This window comes from Ictidomys tridecemlineatus, chromosome 15, assembly GCF_052094955.1.
Source record: "Ictidomys tridecemlineatus isolate mIctTri1 chromosome 15, mIctTri1.hap1, whole genome shotgun sequence".
Lineage (NCBI taxonomy): Eukaryota > Metazoa > Chordata > Mammalia > Rodentia > Sciuridae > Ictidomys > Ictidomys tridecemlineatus.
In genome coordinates this window covers 15456738-15474116 of record NC_135491.1, presented here as the reverse complement: position 1 = coordinate 15474116, position 17379 = coordinate 15456738, and the positions used below count along the sequence as shown (strand labels likewise).

The 17379-nt window shown below is 50.1% G+C and overlaps 1 protein-coding gene across 8 annotated transcripts in view; it reads left to right on the top strand.

Moving 5' to 3' along the window:
• Sipa1l3 (signal induced proliferation associated 1 like 3) overlaps nt 1–17379 on the top strand; it is a 227942-nt gene that overhangs the window by 148740 nt on the left and 61823 nt on the right. For all 8 annotated transcript variants that reach the window (XR_013430795.1, XM_040279412.2, XM_040279411.2 and 5 more), the window contains exons 5-9: nt 596–784; nt 1622–1796; nt 4558–4661; nt 6201–6358; nt 12984–13560. Coding sequence is in view for 7 of the 8 variants with exons in the window: in XM_040279412.2 (XP_040135346.1) it covers nt 596–784; nt 1622–1796; nt 4558–4661; nt 6201–6358; nt 12984–13560 (1203 nt within the window). In the remaining variant the exon portion in view is untranslated. The remainder of the gene's footprint in view (nt 1–595; nt 785–1621; nt 1797–4557; nt 4662–6200; nt 6359–12983; nt 13561–17379) is intronic.

Below are 17379 nucleotides of genomic sequence, written 5' to 3'. Positions count from 1 at the left end.
CTCTTTATGTGTAATAAGAAATGAATTGCTTTCTGCCATTGTGTACAACAAATTAGAATAAAATGAACAGGACTAGTACCCAGGAGGCAGCATCTGTCATGTGTTGGACAAAGGAAGACACATGGTATTTCATTTCACCTTCCAACAACCTGTGAGGGTGATTGTACTATCACTGTGCCCATTTTTGTACTACAGAAGAGGACATTGAGGCTCAGAGATCTGAAGTCACTTGGGACTTCAAGATCATGTGGAAAAAGAGGCTGCAAGTCTGGCTCTGACCCAAGACATTTGATCAGCCCCTAGAAATTTTTTCCCCCATAGTCCTGGGGATTGAACCCCAGAGTGCTGTACCACTGAGCTACATCCCTACCCCTGCCCCATTCTGCTTTTTTTTTTTTTTTTTTTTGACAGGGTCTCACTAAGTTACCCAAGCTGGCCTTAAACTTGCATTCCTCTGCCTCTGCCTTCCAAGTAGCTGCAATTGCAGGCGTGTGCCGCCATGCCCGGCTTACCTTCAGAGCTTCTAATCCCTCGCACATGCTTCTTGTCTCAAGGCCTGAGAACCTCCTAACCTTCCCTCCTCTTCCTTGAGTAGCTCATCACCCTGCGGGGCTCCATCCTGGAGGATGCGACCCCCACAGCCACCAAGCATGGGACTGGGCGGGGCCTGCCACTGAAGGATGCCCTGGAGTACGTCATCCCTGAGCTCAACATCCACTGCCTGCGACTGGCTCTCAACACTCCCAAGGTGACGGAGCAGCTGCTGAAGCTCGACGAGCAAGGGGTGAGCAGGGCTTGGGGCGGGTGCACCACCTGGAGTCCCACTCCCAGCCCCTCTTTCCTCCGCATTTTATTTATTGATTTTTGGCAAGTAACAAAACTCACTTGATTTAGTATCAGCAACAGGAAGAATCTGTGATCAGATTCTAGGAGTGGCAAGAATAGCATCCTGGAGGGGAGACAACCACCAGGAAGTTGGTGCGAGTGTGCGTGTGTGTGTGTCACACATGCACACTGCCACATGAGAGAGGGTGAAAGGGAAAGCCACCTCTGCACACTGGCTCCTGGTGTCTCTCTGGCCTGTCCCACAGCTGCCAGCATTGCTCTTGGACTTCCAGCCACATGCAGACCCCAGCTAGCTGAGTCTCGTTGCCATAGAGTCACTAATTAGCCCCTGGGTAATTCAGATTCAGACTCCATGGAACAGGGACCAGGAGGATCAAGGATACCAGAAACAAACATGGCCAGTAGGGGCTATCCCCGCTAAAGTAGCCTGGACCTCAAGCCTGGAGCCCCCAGGTTTTGCTCAGCCAATGCCCATCCACCTCCTGTAGGAAGCTGGCCATGCTACCATCTCTGCCTTAAGAGTGACATCAATAGCCACCCTCTCCACAGTAGAGAGAGCAGGTGGCAGAGACACCTCCCTGCACTTCTCTGGAAAGGGCAGGTGGAGAGAGACAGCTGGGCTCTACCCCACATCTCTTTCCTTCCTCCCAGCCATGGCTGAGTTCCCAGGTGGTCACAGCCGCTCCTGGGCTCAGCACCTCAGAACCTCTCCTTGTTCCATCCCCTCTCCCCGCCTGGCCAGGCCAGGCCCACATAGCTGCTCTTGCCTCCACAGCTGTGCCGGAAACACAAAGTGGGCATCCTGTACTGCAAAGCTGGCCAGAGCTCCGAGGAGGAGATGTACAACAACGAGGAGGCTGGGCCAGCCTTCGAGGAGTTCCTCGCCCTCCTGGGCGAGAAGGTCTGCCTGAAGGGCTTCACCAAGTACGCCGCCCAGCTGGACGTGAAGAGTAAGTGATGTCCACGTAGATCCGATGGGAAGGAGTTACAGGGACTGGTGCAGCCAAGGCAAGGACATGGGATATGGGACATCTCAGGTGCCACCTGCGGGAGCACAAATAGTGCAACCACTTGGGAAGGCAGTGTACTGTCTTCTAGTAAAGTCTGAAGACATCCTGTTGTATGGATCGGCGGTTGCTATCTTAGCATGTGCTCTGCAGGCTCTGGACGTGGCCTCAGGAGACGTGGGGCCTGGATTGTGCCTTGCGGAATCCTAGGATAGTCACAAGCAGAGCCGCACGGGCCTGGAGGAGGGCCGCCTGTTCCGTGTCGCACTAGCAGCAGGTCTCAGGAGAGCAGGCACCAAAGGTGTCTTTCACGTGCCAGTTAGTTAAAACACATAACAGCATATTGTCTGGGAATTTGTTCTTAAATAGCAGAACTCTAAGGAAACACAAGGGAATGAGAGATGCCACGTCCCAGCCAGTGGGCAGCTCTGCGAAGAGCAGGTGGATGTGACTGGAAGACGGTGCTCATAGTAGAGGGTTGGTGGCCTTCTCTCTGCACAGATGCATGTGCACACGGGAATGCATCTGATGTGCAGGAATGAAACGCTTCATGATGAGTGGTTTGGGAACAGGGATGGATGACATTCATGGGTGTCAGAGTTTCCTGGGAAATGGAGTGCCATTGTCCTAAGGGGTGGGCTGTCAGTGGGTTAGGGGCTCAGGCTGGAAGTCAGAAAGCCCCAGGATGAGCCAGGAGTGGTGGCACATGTCTGGAGTCCCAGAGGTTTGGGAGGCTGAGTCAGGAGGATCTCAAGTTCAAGGGCAGCCTCAGCACTTTAGCCAAGACCCTAAGTAACTTAGCAAGACCCTGTCTAAAAATAAAAAATAAAGGGGCTGGGGAGGTGGCTCAGTGGTTAAGCACCCACGGGTTCAATCCCCAGCACCAAAAAGAAAGAAAGAAAAAGCCCCAGAATGCCTGAATCACTTGTTCTGCCCCACACCGCCCCAAGCCTCAGTTTGCTCAACTGGAAAATGGAGGCCCGGGTCAGGAGATCAATCTGGGAAAGCTAAATAAAATATTAGCCAGCACATGTGGCTGTCATTATCCCTTAACCTGCACCGCAGGAGGCCATAGGAATAAGCATACTGTAGTGTCATTTGCTGCTTTTGTGGTCTTTGGGCCAGTTGGCTTTGCTTCCTCATCTGCAGAGCAAGGGTAATAGTTGCACTTACCTTAGGGGCATGATGAGGGGTAAATGTGACAAGCAAGTATTCTCAGAGAACCCCAGAAAGCATAGTATCCCAGGGCAGAATCTCCCTCACTAAAAGCAGGGATGCCCCTAACTTGAGGAGCTACTTGGAAGTTGCCTGGCTCTGGCATTGGTCAGCTGTGACTTTGGTGTCCCAAATCTGACATTAAGAGGTAGCATAGGAAGCTGTTTAAAAAAACAGATCTAGAGGCCTAGAGGCCTGGCGCAGCAGCACACACCTGTAATCCTAGAGGCCTGGCGCAGCGGCACACACCTATAATCCCAGCAGCTTGGGAAACTAAGAAAAGAGGTTTGAAAATTCGAGACCAGCTTCAGCAACTTAGTGAGGCCCTATCTCAAAAAATGGGGAGGCAGTGTTGGGGATATGGCTGAATTGTAGGGTACTTCTGGGTTCAATCCTCAGTACTAAAAATGGAAAAAAATATAGCTCTAGAGGGGCTGGGTTTATAGTTCAGTGATAGAACACTTGTCTGGCAGGCACAGGTCTTGGGTTCCATCCCCAGCACTGGGGAAAAGCAAAACAAAACTGTATGCCAGGTGTGGTTGTGCAGGATGTAGACCCAACTACTGGGGAGGCTGAAATGGGAGCCCTGATGAGTACGAGGAATTCAATACCAGCCTGGGCAATAGTAAGACCCATCTCAAAAAGAAAAAAAAAATCAGATCTGGAGTCAGCTAACCTGAATTCTGATCCAGACTCCACCACTCATTGCAGTGTGACCTCTTTGTGCCTCAGTTTCCCCCTGTGAAACATGGGGTCAATAACCAGGTATGCCTCTCCCCAATCATAACCCCCCCCCTCCTGTTAGAGATAACCAATATCCTGACTCGCGTGATAATCATTTCTTGCTTTCCTTAGCTTTGCTCCTTTTGTATGCATCCCTAAACAATATAACTTGTCTGGCCTGCTGTTGCATGGAACCATGAACAGAACCATAATGTGTGTTCCTTTGTGTCTGGTGTTTCTCACACAATCTTATACTCATAGGATTTCACCCATGTTGCACCTGTGCCTTGTTCTTTTTCCTGGCTGTATATTTTTCCACAGTATATATATACCACAGTGTGTTGATCCATTCTTTTTGACTGATGTTTGAAGATTCTTGTACCCACATCAAAGGGAATGTGTGCCTAAATGCTCAAAGCTCTGTCCTAGGAGACAAAGCTCTGGGCTGTCAGTTAAGCCTACCATCAGGTTTAAGAGAAATTGCTAAAAGGTTTTCCAGTATGGTTGCATCAATTTATACACCTAACCTGCCACACCAAGGGTTCCAGTTTGTCCGCATCCTCACCAACCCTTGGTATTGTCAGACTTTTTAATTTCTATCAGTCTGGTGGGTGTATAGCGGGAGGTTTCCTTTTTATTTTAATTTATTTTAAAGAATGGATTTAAGTAAAAGCATCAAGTTAAAAACTAGCACAGATGGTACGTGGGATATGGCAAAAACCCAGAGGCTTTGGAAATGTGGTACTAACTCATGTTTCTGTCCCAGCCGACTCCACGGGAACCCACTCCCTCTACACGACGTACCAGGACTACGAGATCATGTTCCACGTCTCTACCCTGCTCCCTTACACCCCCAACAACAGGCAGCAGGTCAGTATTTCCATTTCGTGAACAGCTGGGTTCAGGGCATTCTCCCTGCCAGGGACCACTGGCTGGCTGCCCACCCAGCATCGGCTCTCCTGGGGCCATCAGAGGGAGGCCATTGGCCTCAGAGCCCCTCAGTCTCAAGGTCACTTCATCTGGGAGCTACAGGCTAAGCCAGGTGTGGAGTCTGGTTGACACCAGTTCTTCTGCTGTTCCTGGCTGCCCTGCCTGCTTCCACCTATCCCCACTCCTCCAGGGTCTCTTGAGTCATCACTGGCCTCATGAGAAAGAAGAGCAAATTAGCATTATTTTTCCTGCCAACTCAAACCAAACTGGCATAAGAACAAAAAGTGGGACTTACTGGGTTATATAACTGAGGGAGAAGGCTGGCTTTACATATTGCTGAATCCAGGGGCTCAGAGAGTCTTAGGAATCCTCTCATTTCTCACCCCTGCTTTTCTTTGTAGTAACTTTATTCATGAATTTTCCTGAGTATGGCAAAGATGCCCCTAGCAGCCCTAGCTCTATCCCATCTTCTTAGCCATGCCACAGGAAAGAGATTTGTTCCTTCCAGTTGTCCCAGGAACATTTCAGGGCTGAATCTCGCTAAACCATTCACCTGCCCAGGCTCTGGGCCTGGGATGGGGATGGAATGAGCCAACAGGCCAAGCCCGAGGTGCCCGTCCTGGAGGGTGGGTGGGGTCCGCTCAACCTGAGACCAGGCAGAGGTCAGCTGACTTCCCAGAGGGAATGGGTGACTAAAGGGAGAAGAAGGGGTACCAGGTGGGCACCGACAGCAGACACCAACTGCCAGGAGGCCACCAGTGCTGCCAGCTCCTCTCCTGGACACACCACGTGGACTGCGCCTGGGGAGCAAATTTCTAATTTCTAGTGAACAGAAGCCCCACAGAGTGCTGAGAATTTAGAAAATGTGCATTTTTTCCCTGATGGTACAAGTGACATCATAGGTTTTCCAGACCAGAAGTGGTCACGTATCATTGACTGCGAGGTTACCTTAACTGTAAAGAGCATTTGTCTTGGAATTAGACCTTAGTTCTGTCTTTGACACTTGCTAGTTGTGCATGACCTTGGTAAGTGATGTCTTCTTTCTGAGCCTTGGTCCCTCCTGTGTCAAATGGTCTGAGCGCCATGTCTTGTGGTCTTTGAGAAAGGGCCAGCCCAGGGAGGGTACAGGAGACAGGTAGTGCCTACTCCCGAGTCTCTGGGGACCTAGTGGGGAAAGCTTGACTGGTAGAGTTCAACAGCAGTGGATGGAATTCTGGCTCTCGCTCTCCATCGTAGGGTGACATAGGACAAGTCACTTAACCTTGTGAGCCTGTTTTTTCATCAGTAAAGGAGGGTGAACGATGCTCCTGAGCAGGACAGGGACAGGACCTGATTCAGGTGCTCACAGGCTCCCTCTCGCTGCATGTGGGAACCGGCCACGGGTGCAGCAGGAACGGGGAGCTCCTGTGATGGTCCGGGCAGGACCCCTTGATCCAGCTGGTGACATTTCCTTTCTCCCTTCCGATGCCGGTTTACCAGCTGCTGAGGAAGAGGCACATAGGGAACGACATTGTGACGATCATCTTCCAGGAGCCTGGAGCACTACCTTTCACCCCTAAGAACATCCGCTCACACTTTCAGCATGTCTTCATCATCGTCCGCGTCCACAACCCCTGTACGGAGAATGTCTGCTACAGGTACGTGCCACCGTCCCCGCTGTCCACGCCCACTGAACACTGGGGCTAGTCACCAGCAGCAGGTGGCACGCAGAGAGGGTGGACAGCCCGGCCAGGCCAGCCATCTCCTGTGCTGCTTGGTAGCTGCCCAGTCGGGGCTCTGTCCACCTTACCACACCACCTCAGAGGATTCCGGCCCCCAGGGGTACGCTCCGCAGTTCCGATGAAGAAGCCAGCAGGGATTACACCTGACCTCTGCCATATGTGGAGGTATGGCATATCTCCAGAGACCTGGGATCTTTTGCTGCAGATGACAGAAAACCCACTTGGCCTGGCTGAGCACAAAGAAGCAGTTATGTGTGTTGGCTCTAAAAATGATGCGGGGAGGCCCAGCTGGGCATTGCACCTCCTGCGCGGCATTTGCTCTGGCCGCTCTCAGCTTGGCACCCCCCAGCTGCAGGTCTGGCAGCAAGAGCTCTTCCTTTTCAGGAGTGGAGCAGAAGCCCCATAATGAAGGCCACTGACCTGTCTGGAGACAGGCGTCTTTCCTAGAGCCAAATGATCAACCAGGCTGGGCACCAGGCCGCAAGAACAGAGGCCCAGGAATGATGGCCTAATGGAAAATCTGGGGACAGAAGGAAGGGGACAGGGCAGGCTGACCCCTACAAAGGTAGTTGCCACTTGGGCGGTAGAATTGAGGGGTTTAAATCACAAATGGACAGGTAGCACAGGCTTCAAACCTATTCTATGTCCTTGTTCTGTGTCCTCCATGGCACCAGTGCCCTCGGGGAGTGAACAGGAGGGCAGCTGTGGTCCTTGGAAAACATGCACTCAGTAACCAGGCCCAAGCTGTCAGCGTGGCCTGGGAGACTTGGAACAGGGCAAGGTGTGCTACTTGCCATTTTTTGAGAGTGATTTCAAATTTAAAAGATGCAAGAGGGTGTGCAGATAACAGTCTCCTAGTCAACCCGTTCCCTGCACAGAGGTGGCCAGGTGAGCCCCCACTTGGGTTTCCTGATGCTTCAAGCACACAGCAAATACATGTAAATTTCTTTTCCACCTTTTAAACATAATTGGAAGCAGGCTGTGCACACTGCTCCATGTCCTATCTTTTTTTTAACCCAACATCTTTGAGCTCTTTCCATACCAGTAAAGTGTGTTTCCTCCTTCATGATGCTGAACATCCCATCGCATGGACGCATTGTCCGTTGACGGGCACTGGGGTTGCTTCCTGGCGCCAGCAGTTGTTTCTGCACCTGTTGCACCCTTAACCAAGTGTGCAGCTGTAGGATAAACTCCTAAAATGGAAGTGTGCTGGGTCACGGGTGTGTGCACATGTGCACTGATAGTCTTGGTGCAATCACCAGAATTTACCAGTTTCTTTTGTGAACTGGGCATGCCTGTGTGCCTGGCTCATTGATGAGAACACTGCTGGGTGTGCTGCCCAGTGGCTGCTGGGAGCCAACACGCTGTGTGGCAGGGCCACCTAACTAGGACATCCGAGGCCTGAAATTTCCTCTCTCCTGGTTCATTTGTTCCCAGGATGTATAACAGCAGCTGCAGAGCACCATCACCTTGGGTTCTGCGTGCAGCAGAGGTCAGGTGGATGATGCCAGGGTTTAGAGGTATTATTGTGCTAGTTAGCTAAGAGGTGGCCCTGGTGAGGGGAGATAGGAGAGGACCACACACAGAGGAGGCAGCCTTGTGCATCAGAGATGGTGATTAGCTTGGTCTGGTGGCCCTTCTCCCCTTCTCCCTTCCTCCCCACTCTGCCCTCCCTCCTTCCTGGCTTCTCCCAATCACCTGTCCCCCACCTCCCATGTCTTCAGGCCAGCCTCTGCTCATTTCCAGCTGACTTCTATCTGTTGCACAAACGTTTCTTTCTTTCTTTTTAACTTACTTTAAAATATTTTTATTAGGGCCTGGGGTGTAGCTCAAGGGTAGAGCACTTGCCTAGCACACACAAAGCCCTGGGTTCCACCCCCAGCACTTAAAAAAAAAAAAAAAAAAAAAGCATTTATTATGTAATATTTTAAACATTCTGAAAAGTGCAGAAAATAATGTTCTATGTGCCCACCACCAGATTTAACAGATGTTAACATTTTGCCTTAATTTGTTTCATCTCTCCCTCTTCTTTATTTTTAAAGAAAGAAGCTGTTAAGATACAGCCAAAGCTGCACCTCCTGGAGCCTGTGTCTCCCCTGTGGGAGGGAGCCTGGGGCACCAGCCTGACCTGCCCTCTGCCCTCTCCACCCCGCCTCCCCCTTCACGCAATTCCTGGTTGTCCTTCAAGACTCCGCCATACACACCTCTGCCACCCTCCAGTGGGAGCTGCCCACTCTATGCTCTTGCCAGACATGTTTCTATAACAGCACTTGTCACAGCATAAAAACAACTGATGTGGCTCCTGCCTCCCTCCAAAATAACCCATGACATATTTACCTTCCTGTACCTATCATGACATGGCACTTAGCACACAGTGGACCCCAAAGGGCTGGCTAGATTAATGTCTGGCTCAGTCACTGAAGTGACTGGGTGCAGTGGCACACACCTGTAATCTCAGTGACTAAGGAAGCTGAGGCAGGAGAATCGCAACTTCTAGGCCAGTCTCAGCAACTTAGTGAGACCCTGTTTCAGAATTAAATGAAAAAGTTAGGGATATAGCTCAGTGGCTGAATGTCCTGAGTTCAGGACATTCAGAGATAGATAGATAGATAGATAGATAGATAGATAGATAGATAGATAGATAGATAGATAGATAGATAATTTCTTTTCATGTATATTTTTTTTGGTATTCCTAGTACCAAAAAAAAATCTCGGAGAATGTTCTAGAAATACTTGCTGAGCTGCAGGGATCGGGCAGCCTGGTGGTCCCACCATCTCCCGATCTTGTGATGAGTTGTTACCCTTTCATATTTCAAGTGTGCTGTTGCTGAGTGGCACTCTTGCTTCTTGCCTGCACCCTGTGGAGTGTAAATAGCCCTGTCCCTCTGCTGGAAAGCGAGGGACCAGCCATTCTGGCTGTCCAGAAACCTTCAACAGCTACAGTTTCACAATTCTTAAAATCGTGAATCAGGACTATGAGAAAAGCCAAAATCTGTCACTAAGCAGCCAAGTGCTGAATGAAGCTGCAAAGCTCTTCCCATCTGTGAATCACAATTAGACCACACCACGGACTAGACACGAGGGATTGGCAGGGTCAAGGGACTGGCAAATTCGGTCGGCTCATCCATCCCCTGGCCTGGTGGCAAGTTCATGCCCACAAAAGTTCTCACAGAGGAAGGCCTGCCTGGTTTGCATGGCCTTTGAAGAACATGTGCACCGGTAAAGGTCATTTTTAGGAAACATTGAGCGCACACCGCTCCACATTGGGAGAGATCTTTTTCTTCTCTGTCTGTACAAGTCTCAGTTATTATGTTAAAATATTAAGCACCTGTACTGATGCTAGTTAATATGCTAAGTCCAGGGTGGTACCTGCCCATGCAATACTCCTAGAGCACAAAGGGACACCAGTGAGCAGTGGAGGTAGAGAGCCAGGGCGTTGGCTAATCTGCCAGGGTCAAGCAGTGGCAAGTGTGTAGTCTCTCACTCTCGCTTTTGCGCTCTAGTGTGTGTGTGTGTGTGTGTGTGTGTGCGCGCGCACGCGCGCGCGCCTGTCTGCCTGTCTGTCTGTATGTCTTTTTTTTTTTTTTTTTTTTTTTTAAGCAGGCTGGAGATCAATCCCAGGGCCTTTACATGCCAGATAAGTGCTCTACTAGCCCTTTTTATTTTGAGACAGGATCTCACTAAGTTGTACTGGTTATCCTTGAACTTGAGATCTTCCTGCTTCAGCCTCCTGGGAAGCTGGGGTCACGGGTGTGCACCACCACACTCAGCTCTGTGGTTGCGTCTTTGCGGGCCTCCTGCACTTGTTCTGTTCTACAGTGAGGTAGTCACAGTGATCTTTGCAGGTCACCAGCCTGTTATCATAATTGGCCAGCACCTGCATCCAGTAGGGATCCCGCAAGAAGCAGAGGCACCCCCTACCCCCGACCCCACCTTCAGGAATTTAGGTGAAAGAAATTCGTGAACAGATAACAGAAGCGTGGGTGGGTTAGGGGAATCATTGTGGGAAGGGGAAGCTTCCTGGAACAAGCAACATCCGGGAGCCATTACCCTACCTCCCAGGCTTGATGAGGATGACGGAAGTTTCTGGAAGCTGGTAAGAGCTGTGGCTGTAGGAAAGGGTCCTTTATGTAAGGGAAATGCATCTTTGACTGATTTCTCATTATGCAGACATGGTAGGATGTCTTACACAAATTGAGGTGGCTGTGATGTCACAGGCCATATCATCTTTGTGTGTATTCTCTCTAAATTTTTATTGGACATCATAATTATACATAACAGTGGGATTTGCCATGCCATATTTGTACATGCACATAGCTGGGAAGTACAGTTTTATGGGGCTGCCATCATGTGTGGCCCCTCATTGCCCTAGATGTCATGACGTGGTATGTGGCTATACTCCAACCTCTCCTCCACCTTCCCATCTCCTTCATTGGTCAAGCTTAGTTAGAAACCCAGAGGTCAGGGGAAACCAGGAGATGCACACTTTAAACATCTTCCTTCCAGAGCAGGGCAGATGGAAAGTGGGACACACCACCAGGGCCCCGTGTGGTCCGGCCCCTGGTGACCTTCCTAGTCTCCTCCTCCTTGCTGTCTGGGCTCTGACTCCCTTGGGCTCATTCCACCCTTTATGTGCCCTTTCCTACCCAGTCGCAGCACATGCCCTGCCCTCTGTTGGCAGCCCTCAGCTTGTCACTTTCTCAGAAAAGCCTTCCCAGAATTTCCCCCCTGTCCAAATCAGGTACTTCTGTTCTGTCGTGGTAAACTTCCTTTGTATAAGTTCGTGTATGTGCTTGGTTAGTATGTTAGTATGTTTCTCCTCCTAAAGTTAAAGCTCTGGGAATGCAGGAACACTGCATTCCCAGCACCCAACAGAGAGGCATCCAGAAAGCACTCGTCAGACAGATGGATGCACATTGCACTGTCTCAGTGCCGAGGGCAGGGGACAGGGAATTAGCCAAACCTGAATAAGCATTACATCGTGTTTGGTTTGCATGGAATGTTTTCCAGTCTATAGTACCCACAAACTGAAGCATCCATAGAGGACAAATCTAATGCTTGTTGTACTTTAAGGAAAACTTAATTAACTCATCACTTGTTCCCTTCTATCAGCTCCTGTCACTGTATATGAGAGCCACCTCCCTCACATGAAGACCCTGGCAGATGCCTTGACCTTTCTGCTGACTTTTAGAAATTGTCTACCCACAGACCGCTGAGGATTAACTCCATTTAATCACTAGAATGTCACATCCAAGATATTCATCAAATCTCTAAACTTGACTCTGAACAAATCTCCCCCTGCTCCCAGCTGAGGGCCACTTTCATCTGGGGAGCCTGGCTGGTCCCTGTTTCTCCACTCTGTCCTTAATCCCTGCCAACCTCTGCACACCCTTGAGGTCTTACAGGCAGGAGGCGACCACAGTTTCCTCCCCACTGTTGTGGCAGCTTGGAGGCCCCTACCTGGGGCCCTGATGAGGAGAGAATGGGCCTCGCCTCCAGCCCTGTCTCAGGTTTCCTCCCCATCTCTGTGATTAGCATAGTGGATGATGAGGATCAAGAGTTTTGGTGAGCAGGTTTTTAGATCATTTCCCAAGTTGCTATCTAACTTCAATCACAACGGCATCTCTGTCAAAACCAAAGAAGAGGCCGAGGGGTGTGGCTTATGGTAGAGCATGTACTCAGCATGCATGAAGCCCTGGTTCCATCCCCAGAACCCCCCAGAAAAAAATTCTAGAGAAGAAAGAGTCCCATTGTAACCTACTGTTACAGTCAATTTTCAAAAAATAACCTTTGTTGAGATGGTTTACAAATTATACTAGTGTGACACAAGTGTTTAAAAGAACCAAGTCACATAAATATTCCGTATCGGTCAGCTGCCCTACAGTGAGCCTGGTGAGCCTGGGTACCCACCCACCCTGCAACTCCGCAGCTCCAACCATTTCTTTTTGGCTCGTGCACTTGCAGCTCAGTTTGGATCTGACTGGACTTGGCCCCAGGTTGGCCCCAGGTCTTCCTCTCCTTCTCAGACCAATAAGCTGGCTGGGGGCTATCTATCTTGTGGCAATGGCAGGAGCACAGGATGGTAGCTTCTCCCCTGACCCCCACACACAGTTCAAGCCTTTTTTGAAAGCCATTGACTAAATCAGGTCACATGCCCAGGCCGAGGATGGGGGTGGAGGGGTGGGCATTTCCTTCTTGAAAAGGTGGAGAGGATGAAAAAAATTTTATTCCAAACTTCAGTTTATATGCATATGAAACAAATATACATTTATATGTATATAAAACAAATATAACTGAACTTGAATAGTTCTTGGGAAACCGTACTTCAGTCTTGGTAGATGTTCAAACGCATACTATATCAACAGTAAAAATGTATGTATGGGCCTAAGACATGTCTTTAAGTTTCTAATCTATTAATTAGATACTGACTTCTCTTCATAAGAAGGAAACTCCTATTTTTTTATTTTTTATCACATATTTTCTTTCTAAAGACAGTCTTAGTGCTTTCCTTTCCACATCTAAATGATTTCTTCCTCCCCAGCATGGCTGTGACCCGATCCAAAGACGCTCCTCCTTTCGGCCCCCCCATCCCCAGTGGAACCACATTCCGCAAATCTGACGTTTTCAGAGACTTCTTGCTGGCCAAGGTGATTAATGCTGAGAACGCTGCCCACAAGTCCGACAAGTTCCACACCATGGCCACCAGGACCCGCCAGGAGTACCTCAAGGACCTGGCTGAAAACTGTGTCTCCAACACACCCATCGACTCCACCGGCAAGTTCAACCTCATCTCCCTGACCTCCAAGAAGAAGGAGAAGACGAAGGCGCGGGCAGGCGCAGAGCAGCACAGTGCGGGGGCTATCGCCTGGCGGGTGGCAGCTCAGGACTTTGCCCAGGGGGTGGAAATCGACTGCATTTTGGGAATTTCCAATGAGTTTGTGGTGCTCCTGGACCTTCGCACTAAGGAGGTGGTGTTCAACTGCTACTGCGGGGATGTCATTGGCTGGACCCCGGACGCCTCAACACTGAAAATCTTCTATGGCCGAGGAGACCACATCTTCGTCCAGTCCACAGAGGGCTCTGTGGAGGACATAAGGGAAATCGTCCAGAGGCTGAAGGTAAGAGGGGGCTGAGCAGTGGCATGTGGTTGGCATGTGTCGGGTGGCTGGCAGAGGCCTCCGGAACCCCTGAAACACTTTTCCGCTCCCAGTCAGTCAGGCTGATGTGAATCGGCCCTGGGAGCACCAGAATTGTCACTTACACACTGTGGATCTGGTGGGTGCTGCAGCCCAGCTGCTTCATGGGAAAGGTTTGGGCCAGGGATTTGAGGCTTTCTGTGCTGTCGTCGTCACCTTGGAAAAACAAAAGGCATACTCATTAACCCTAGGAGTTGATGGAAAAAATATAAGTTGAAGCTTACGTCAAAGATGCAAAAAAAAAAAAGCAAGTGGGGCTGTGGTGTAGCTCCGAGGTAGAGCACTCCACGACAGGCCCTGGGTTTGAGCCCCCAGCATCGTCAAAAAAATAAAACAAAGACTAAAAACCTTACTCCCGCTCTCCTGGTGGGAATCTCAGTCTCAGACCATTGGCCACAGCCAGAGTGGCAATGAGTTAGTACCCAGCTGGCAGTGGCTGCCTGGAGCTCTGTGCCAAGAAGTACTCAGAAAGAAGGTCCACTGTGGGTCCCGCGGTAGTTACCCCGATGCAGGTGTGACAGAGTGGCGAGTCAGGTGAGCTGAAGCTAGAGAGCAGCGTGCACAGCAGCTGGGAGCACAGGTTCTAGAGTTCGAAGGCCTGGCTCCAAGTCCTGGTGTTGTCACCTTTCCAGCAGTGTGACCTCCAGTGAGGTACTTAACCTCTGTATGCTTCGGTTTCCCTAACTGAAAAATGGGACTGAGAATCACCTGTATTGAGTGGATGAGCTCTGTTGCCCAAACTTGCCTGACTTGGTGGCAGGGACCTCCCGTGCCACTGTGACTTGTGGCTGAACTCACCTTTCTAGGCCTTTGCATTCCTATTATGTTCAGGTTAGATTGATGAGCCCTGCTCACAGCTCCCTGACCTCACAATTCACACTGCTTCATAGGAAATAACAGTTGGTGTTTAGATTTCCCCATTAGGAGGTGAGTCTGGGCACTGAGGCCTCTGTCTCTTTGCCCACTTGCTGGTCTCACGTGCTTAAACTAGGACTGGCACATAGTAGGTGTTCAATAAACACAGAGTAGTGGTTGGTCAATTGGAGGAGTTTTTTGAACGTTTTCTCTGTATTGTGTTCTATGGGCAAATGTCACATAATCTTGACACACACCCTCCAAGTGTAGGTCCTGTTTTGTCCCCTCTTGATAGTTGTGGAAGCTAGGCACAGGAAGGTCTTTACTCACATGAGATCCTACAGCCAGTAGGTGGCAGAACTGGAATCTAAATCCAGGTCTCTCTGCCTCTAAAACCTACTTCTGCACAAACTCATGGCTGCTCTCTGTCTGCTTCCTCGGCGCCTCCAGTGGGCCAAGAACCCCTGAAACAGCATGGCTGAGAGCAAACTGGTGTCCCTCCCACCCTCTGGGTTTCCCTATCGCAGTAAAGGACAAGTCCATCCTTCTGTTTGCTGAGGTCAAAATCTCTACATCAGCCTGGCTCCTCTCTGACCCGCACCCTCACAGCCTGTCGCCCTCCCTGCCGCAGCCTGCACCCAGCCCAGCCAGTCTCCTGGGTGGTCGAGGCCGTCTCCTGCTGTGTTTCCCTGTATCTGTTGGCAGTGTGGGTGTTGGAGGGATCCAGTCAGCTCCCTCTTGCTAAACGGCAAAGTCCTTACACTGACCCGTGAGGCCCCATGTACTCAGCTCCCTGCTGACTCCTCTGGCGTCCGCCCCCATCACTCTCCGCCCAGCCACACAGACCTGTGCTATTTCTCAAATGTGCTGGGCAAGTGTCCCACCTTGGGACCTTTGTACTGCCCACAGCCCCTCACTGGAACACTTCCCTCCATACACAGCCCTGTGGCTCACTCCCTGCTTGTGGTCAGGTGTCACTAAAGGCTCATTTTCTTAAGATTGCAGACCCCCTTCCCAACTTGGCCCAGAGGGCGTGGCCATCCGCTCCGCCTGCCTCTCCGCCACTGGACGCGGACTTCCGTATTCTCCGTTCACTTGCTGTGTCCTCGGTGCCCAGGCCAGCATCTGGTACACGGAGACACTTAGTAAGAGGAGCTACATGCTACATGGACGCGGGCCACCCTAGTAACAGCATTAGGCAGTGCTCATGAAGGACCCCCTGTGTGTCACACTCACTCAGCCCTGTATGTGGCCATGCCTTTTGCTTAGTCAGCTATTTTGCTGCTGTGACTTAAAGACCCAACCAGAATAACAGAAGAGAAGGAAAAATTTATTTGAGGGCTTCTGGTTTTAGAGGTCTTAATCCATAGAAGGCCAGCTCCATTCCTCAGGGCTTGAGGTGAGATCGAACATCATGGCGGAAGAGTGTGGTGGAAGGAAGCATCAGAAAGCAGAGAGAGAGAGGTCTCCACCTGCCACATACAAATGTGTACCCCAAAGCCATGGCCCTTAATGAATGACTTCCTCCAGCCACGTCTCTCCTGCCTCCAGTTACTGCCAGGTTTCTGTTCTCACGACTAAAAGACTCGGGGTCACTCCAGTTGATCTGGGCTGACTGGGCTACGCAAAATAACCACACAAGAGACACAAATACCTTTTTTCTTTGGGGTCACTGTGATGGCTCCTCTGACCTTAAGGGTCTTCAGGAAGAGAGAGGAGAGCACACGCTTACCCCTTTTATTGAGGAGAAGCTATTCAAATGAGGCAAGGGGTCAGTTTCAGGGGGCTGAGTCTATCTTCATGGTGTCCACTGTCAGCAGGTTGACTGACACCTGGGTAGGCCACACCCAAGGGCACAGTAAGAGAAGGGGACACACACAAGGCACTTCCATGAAAGATTCTATCCTAAACAGGGCAAGGGGTTATATTACAAAGGAACAGGTGAGCATAGCTTCACCATGGGGCTGTAGCAAGACACACCCATTTCAGTGACTGAGCGCCTCAGCATCCAGCTGGGGAGTGTAACTCAGTCACCTGTAAGGTTGGCCTCCCACACTTTACTGAGATGTGACACACTGACACCCCGGTTTGAAGTTCAGGTCTTGGGCCTTGTTTGGTCAGGCAGAAGGCTAGGAGCATCCCCCAGCCACTAGAGAACAGTTGTAAAGGATAGTTGTCTTAGTACCTTTGGTCTGCTTTAACAAAAGACCTTAGACTGGATGTGTAAAAGACAGGAATTTACTTCTCACACTTTGGAAGCTGGGGAGACCCAAATCAAGGCACTAACAGGTTTGATTCTGGTGAGAGCCAATCTCTTTCACAAATGGTACCCTCTTGGGCCTCTCTTATAAGGGCATCCATGTGGCTTATATTAGTAGGATAAGAAAGAATAAAATGCATCAAAGTATGACCTGGATGTGTTGCTCAATGGTGTGGTGCTTACCAGGCATCTGAGAGGCTGTGGGTTCTATTCCTGGCACCATGAGCAAAAATAAATACTATTTTGTTTTTTTTTTTTGTTTGTTTTTGTTTTTTTAATTTTTTTTAAGAGAGAGAGGGGGGGGGAGGGAGGGAGGGAGGGGAGAGAGAGAATTTTTTTAATATTTATTTTTTAGTTTTCGGCGGACACAACATCTTTGTTTGTATGTGGTGCCGAGGATCGAACCCGGGCCGCACTCATGCCAGGCAATCGTGCTACCGCTTGAGCCACATCCCCAGCCCATAAATACTATTTTATGAGGCATGGTCATACATAAGTCTACTACTTTCCAAATTCTCACTATGTAAATCAGGACCTAAATAGATTTGGTGACACTTTCAGGTGAATCTGTTGCCACCCAGACTCCTCTTATTATCCACACTCAAGAAAGTGATCAAAAAAATAAT